The 6,692-nt window shown below is 48.8% G+C and overlaps 1 protein-coding gene across 2 annotated transcripts in view; it reads right to left on the bottom strand.

Moving 5' to 3' along the window:
- Window positions 1-99: 99 nt before the first annotated feature.
- The window catches only part of LOC102017334 (ADP-ribosylation factor 2-like), a 27,148-nt gene continuing 20,555 nt past the window's right edge, over window positions 100-6,692 (bottom strand). For both annotated transcript variants that reach the window (XM_013503251.1, XM_013503250.1), the window contains 2 exons: window positions 4,043-4,167; window positions 100-1,909 (listed from right to left, as the gene is read on the bottom strand). In XM_013503251.1, coding sequence (XP_013358705.1) covers window positions 1,748-1,909; window positions 4,043-4,167 — 287 coding nt within the window. In that variant the 3' untranslated portion in view covers window positions 100-1,747. The remainder of the gene's footprint in view (window positions 1,910-4,042; window positions 4,168-6,692) is intronic.

Here is a 6,692-nt window from a genome sequence, read left to right on the forward strand (position 1 = left end):
CAGGAGGATTGCTGCGAGTTCAAGGCCAGCCTGGGCTACATAGCGAGACTCTGTCTCCAAAAAAGGACACCCAGAAGTATGTACATGGCTGTCCTTCCCTCCTTCCACAGCAAGTCCTTTATTGTCCAATCAGTCAGCAAGTGTTTAATGAGGCCCACCACCACAGCAGGACACTATAGCAAGCATAAATACAAAATCACTGGGCCGGGGATACAGCTCAGCAGTGGAGTGCCTGCCCGGCAAGCACAAGGTCATGAGTTCAGTTCCTGGTACCAAAAATACCCACAAAATTGGTGACACACAGTCCCCGCCAATTTGAGGCACATAATCTGAAGATTTCTGAAGAACTACTCCATGGTAACAAATCACATCTGGATTTAGTTGCCACCGTTGCAACTCTTTAAGGTTAATATTTTGAAGAAAAACATTATACCCCACATTACCACCACATGAAATTCTTTCCTAGTATAAATGCATTGGTATCAATAAACAGCATTCACTTTTACTAAGAATTTACCTTTCATCCTCCCATCCCTTTAATTTGAATGAAGATTTTAGAGAGGAATTTTCAGAGGTTGAACAGTGGGAGTGCTCAGTTATCAACGTGCCCAGCAGCTGTCTGCGCAGAAGAGCCCAGCCTGAGGGAGCCCGGCTCACCTCCAGACCACTTTTATTAACAGAGGACAACACGAAGCACGTTTCCAAACAGTTTCTGAAACACGCTGCCATCAGGAAAGAGTCAGTGCCCTGGAGAGTGGCCCAGACAGACGTTTCTCACAGGAAAACTTAGCACAGAGTAGGGGACAATTCTAGGGGCTGCCAGGAACTCCATCCCCCAAAGTAACTTCTTGACTCGCTCATAAAATCTCAAAACTTACAGGTGTGTAGGTCTGGGGTCAGAAACTAACCAAAAGCTCAAGGTGAACTGAGGCAGCTGTTCAAAATGACAGAAATGTCACCCAAGAGTGAGCCTCCGGCTTCACATGTGGGAGCTTCGGCACAGACGAGGGAAGTGGGCACAGCAGCCTCGGAGAACACAAATGTGACCCTACCTCACCTCCTCCACCCGACCTCACTCCACTGTGGACCCCAGGCCTCCAGGAAAGAGCCTCGGCCCCAACCTGAGTGACCACCTCAAACAGTCTCCATCTGGCAAAAAAGGGAAGAGCTGAAAAATTTTCTAGTGTTACCGTTCTGAAATTCTAGTGAAAAAGATCACTGATTTCTGTAAGTAAAGCATGTTCAACCAGGCAGCCTGGGCTAAAATAGAACGTACGGGAACATTCCAGTCTGAACCTCTCCACACTTGCAGTAAGCAAGTGCCTTTTTTTCTGGAGGACCATCTGTTTTAAAGCACCAAAAAGTGAGCTGTTAGCTTTGACAGTCATGGAAAAGGATAATTCATTCCTTTCTTTTTACAAAAAGATACCAAAGTCCAACAGGACTCCTTTTGTGCAGAGACGCCAGACCTAGGGCTACAATACACTCCAACGCTCCTTCCCACCCTGAAGACCACTTTGGCTGTCACACACCAGAGCCCTCTGGGCTCCTCCGCCAACTGCAGAAGTGATCATCAAAGATACTGAAGTGGAGGGTAGTGTTTGCAACGTCAGACCGGTTTTCTTCCAGCGCATACAAGGCACAGTGTGAGAAAGCCGCCCGCTCCCAGCCGCACGGGCTCCTCACTCCCACACGCACACCGAAGAGGCCCGCTGACTTGTCGCAGTGCTCAGGGACGAACTCCGGGTCACTTCTGGTTTTTCAGCTGGTTGGAGAGCCATTCCAGGCCTTCATAAAGCCCGTCTCCACTGGTAGCACAAATAGCCTGAATATACCAGTTTCTGTGGCGAAGGGCATGTAAGCCAAGCTTGTCCGTGATTTCTGCTGCGTTCATGGCGTTGGGAAGATCCTTAGAAAAGAGCATGGGAAAGCCAGGTTAGCACGCCGCGCCCGCACCACGAGCCACGCTCTTCCTCCCAAGAGACGCCTGACCGCGTCTTCCCCACCTCAGGTGCTCAAGCTGGTTTTCTCTCAAACCCACTGCCAATCTGTCGGGACCCCAGCAGTCCCACCATGAAGACATACGCAGACTGCCTATCACCACCGCCACCACCGCCACCGTGACCCAGCCCCAGCATCTGACCCGATCGCGGAAATAGCTTCCTCCGTGGCTCCACGCTTCTCTGCCTGCTCCCCAGACCTCTTCTCAATCCGGCAGTCACTGACCGTGGGAGCACAGAAGTCCGCCAGACTCCAGCACAGCTGCTCTGTGAGCTAAGCGCCAGAGCGCCTGCGATGGCCTACAGGGCCGTAGGCCCCAGCTCCCACGCTGCCTCCCCGCTGGCCTGCTCCACCTTCTAAATATAGTACTGGCCCTATATGACCATATGATAAAAATGATTTCTTTAGTACATTGGACACTCCCCGAACAAGGAAGCTCTACAAGAACAGGAAATCCTTATTGTGGTCTCTGATTATGCCAAGTGCCTAAAACAGTGGCAACAAAGCTATGGCACCCATGTTGTTTTTCTTTTTCTTGTAAGGGTGTTAACGTCTGAGTTAGCTGTTTTTTCTAAAGTAAAACCTCAGTATTCAGGTTTCACTGCAGTGCTGGCTCTTTGTAATGAACAGGTGGGTTTTGGGTTGGAGTTCCTCTCTAAAAGGTTCACCATCACTGGCCTAGAACCATGTCTGGCACACAGAAAGCTCAAACTAAGTTTAATATGTTAGCATTGAAGAACAAGGAAGACACAGATGTTCTGACATGGGAAGGAATCAAAGACATGCTAAGTAAAAAAGCAGGCTACAAAACAGAACGGATACTGCGACCTCTGGAATGTAAATAAAAATCATATGATCGCTTATGCAGGTATAGAAAATTATACGCAAGAAATTTCATAATATTTTACCCTAAAGAGTAGGATTGGAGTATTTTACTTGATATTCTGAATTGTTTTTTAAATATACCCTGAACATGTTCTGTTTTATAATTAACAAGTTCATTATTTTCCTTTTTAAAGTCTGTTATAGTGAAACTTCACTGACAATCCAACCTGAACAGCAGGGTAATGTTTACACGGATTACAACCACCCACCACGGAAAACCATGTTTACAGAGTGGGATGACGAGAGGAAATGCTGTTGATAAATTTTAAGTGACCCTACAGGCTGCAACGCTGTCGAGACAGTGTAATCTCAATTATATGACAAACGCGCTCATGGAGAGAAGGCGGGAGGAAACACGCCATCGTACCACAGTGGCCGCCCTCCCCTCCGGCTGATGAAGCGATCCGTGTGACTCTGCTGTCTTTCTCACCTTCAGTTCAGTTCAGCCTGGACGGTTCCACGCTGCCCCTCCCCAGGCTTCCTTCACTGCTTTCTATCTCCTCACAAGCTCTTCTGCCTCCACAACCTCAGGCTCTAGAGGGTCCAACCTCCTTTCCTCCCTTGCCCCTTCCCACTCTATTCCTCAAACAGGGGTTCCTTCCTCGGGTTCCTGCCTCCTTGTTCACCTCACCTTGTCAGGGTCACTCTGCCCCCTTGCTCTGCCTCACCTCTCTCTACCACACTCACCCCCTGACACATTACACATCACTCACCAACCGTCTCCCCTCCCGCTAGAATACAAACTCTGAAAACACAGAGAACTTTATGTTTCGCTTATTACTACATACTTAATACCTAAAATAAAGCCTGGAAGTTAGTAGATGCTCCATTTTTTATTTTTTATTTTGGAGACAGGGTCTCACTATGCAGTTCAGGCTAGCTTTGAACTCACTGTGTAGCCCAAATTGGCCTTGAACTCGATGCAATCCTCCTGCCTCCATCTCCAGAGTGCTGGGATTACAGGCGTGCGCCACCACACCCAGCTTAATATTTACTTATTGAATGAGTGAATGAATATAGGACATCCTAAAAGGGAGACGGAGGGAGAGGTCGCGGTTGGGCGGAGGAGGGAGGCAGGCATCAGTTCATACACCCGCAGGTCTGGGACACCGGGGAGTAACATTGAGTTCCAGCGTTCAGAGGGCCGACCACTCACCTGTTTATTTGCAAACACCAACAACACCGCATCTCTCAGCTCATCTTCCGCTAACATTCTAGTCAGCTCTTCCCGGGCTTCGCTGACCCGCTCTCGGTCGTTGCTGTCAGCGACAAAAATCAGACCTGCAAAGACATCATGAGCGCGTGAGTGCTGTGCCCTTGCAGAGAACAGCTGCTTACGTACCCGTGCAGCTTCACCTGCTTGTGCGTGTGGCTTCACTGAAAGCAAAGGATATGAACGAGAGTAAGAAAGCTGACTCTGTTACCTTTTTCAGAAATATCACAGCCTCTTACCAGCTTAACAATAACAAGGATACATAGAGAAACAGGTTCAGCTCTTAATCCCTTTTTACACCAGAGAAAACAAGGGTTTTGAAAAATACAGTTTAGTACAGTAAGTGCATTCTAGGGCTTGACCTAAAGTCAAACTTGAGACAAGGCTCAGGCCAGGCGTGGTGGCGCGCGCCTGTAATCCCAGCACTCGGGAGGCTGAGGCAGGAGGATTATTCTGAGTTCGGGACCAGCCTGGGCTACAAAGTGAGCTCAAGGCCAGCCTGAACTGCATAGCGAGACCCTGTCTCAAAAAAGGCCAAAAAAAGGGCTCAGAGGCAAATGTCTGTTCTGAGCAGTGATCCCCAGACCTGGCACGAAGGCCAGAAGAAGTACAACTGGGACAGGCGAGACAACCGACATAAGGATAGGTGGTCAAGTCAGCCCCCCCACGTGACCAGGGCCCAGCGTGGTGCTGCTGGGAGCCACATGAAGAGCTTCTCGGAACTGCACATCCAGGGACAAGAAGAGGAGATGTTCATTTGCACCTGTCCCCTAACCGTCAGCAGGAACTCAGCAGACATTGGGTCACCCACACTTCTAGGTCACTTCGGGTGAATGCCAAGAGGGCCCCATGGCCATCTCTATAGCAAAGAATTTGGCTGATCTTGCCCTAGAATTTTCATCATGGTAGGACCACGACTGATAGCTTATGCTAGCAGGATCACCTCTGGGAAAAGCAGCAGAGCTGGGTTTGACGCACTCAGTCATGCACAGGCAATTAAGTCCTAATAAAAATCGCACAGCAACACTCAAGTGAACCACTTGGGTTGGCAGCACTTAGCACACTACCACACACTGATGTGCTAGAAAGGTACCACGGCCTGACTCCACCGCGAGTGGACAGTCTCACATCTGGTGCCGCTCAGATCTAGGTTATCTCTGCTTCTGACTGGCTCATCTGTATACCCTTACCACAACAGAACTGTAATCTTAAGTACAGTGCTTTCCTGAGTTCTGTGAGTCTAACAAACTAGCAGCCCTGCAGGGGTACTGAGTATGGCCAAATAGGTGGCCATCTAGTTGGAAGGGAAGGTTGTCTGGAGACCCCAAACTTGCAAGGGAACCTCTTCGAGCACTGTCTCCTTAGCCATGGAAGTGGCCCAACTCCAGGGAGTGTGTATCATCGCAACTCTTTGCAGCTCACGCTACAGCATCAGAAAAATCCCTGGAAGATACCTGGGATGAGCTAAAGGAAGACACCACATCTCACCTGAGCAAGGGGGCTGAAACCTGCACAAACACTGTCACGCTAAACTGGGCAGGAAGAAGAAATGGCCAAAAGAGTCCTCAGAAGAGCTGGACAGGGGGTGTCTATGTCTAACACACCGTCCAAGTCCAGGAGGTAGAAGGCCTCCGAGATGAAATTCCATGGCTACGTCTAGAAGGGAAAACTAGGGTTGGCCCTGCACCCTCCACTCTATGCCTCCAGACCCACCGGCAGCTGCCTGAACCAGCTGCTCCAGGCGCCTCTGCCACAGCTTCTGCATGTTTGGGGCTTGCATGTGAGTCAGAGTCATCTGTTATAGCACATCGGATTAAAAACGAGAAAATTCCAAAACATTCAAAACTCCCCTAAAGGTTTGCTATGCTTCCAGCAATTCTGGACCCTAATCAGAACAAACCAAGTTATCCAGAAATTCAAGCAGATTCTTAGCAGCCAGCGTAACACTGACAGGGCCTCACATGATATTTGTGTCCTAATAAAAACCACATTTTATAATATTAGGCCCTATTTTACACTGTTTTTATAGATCCTTACTGAAGAACCTAACACCACACTGGCTCCGCTTCTGAGCTGGGAGAAAAGGTACACTTGCACATGAACAGTGCGCTATTATACGTCTAAAGGTGGAGACACATGCAGGTATAGATGCACTGACTATGTCTAGACAGACCTACATGAAATAACAGCAGCCGTCTACGGGGCAGGGGGCAGCTGAGGAGTAAGACAGTGACTTCACTGGAACCCTTTTCCCCTTTTCTTATGCTTCAGCCGTATAGATACCCTGCCACTGAACAAATTAGAACAACTAAACCTAAAAAGAAAAAGCTAAACCTACAACCAAGGAAAAAATCCTTCCTCAGGAGAACTAATGAAGCATTTTACGCATTTCGTACATCAATTAAGAAATGACAGGGGCTGGGGATTTAGCTCAGCGGCACAGCACCTGCCTGGCAAGCGCAAGGTCATGAGTTCGATTCCCGGTACCGGAAAAAAAAAAAAAAAAAAAAAATTGGGGGGCTGGGGATTTAGCTCAGCGGCAAAAGCACCTGCCTGGCAAGCGCAAGGTCGTGAGTTCGGTTCCCAGTACCGG

The sequence above is a fragment of the Chinchilla lanigera genome, unplaced genomic scaffold, assembly GCF_000276665.1.
Source record: "Chinchilla lanigera isolate Chin_1 unplaced genomic scaffold, ChiLan1.0 scaffold00077, whole genome shotgun sequence".
Lineage (NCBI taxonomy): Eukaryota > Metazoa > Chordata > Mammalia > Rodentia > Chinchillidae > Chinchilla > Chinchilla lanigera.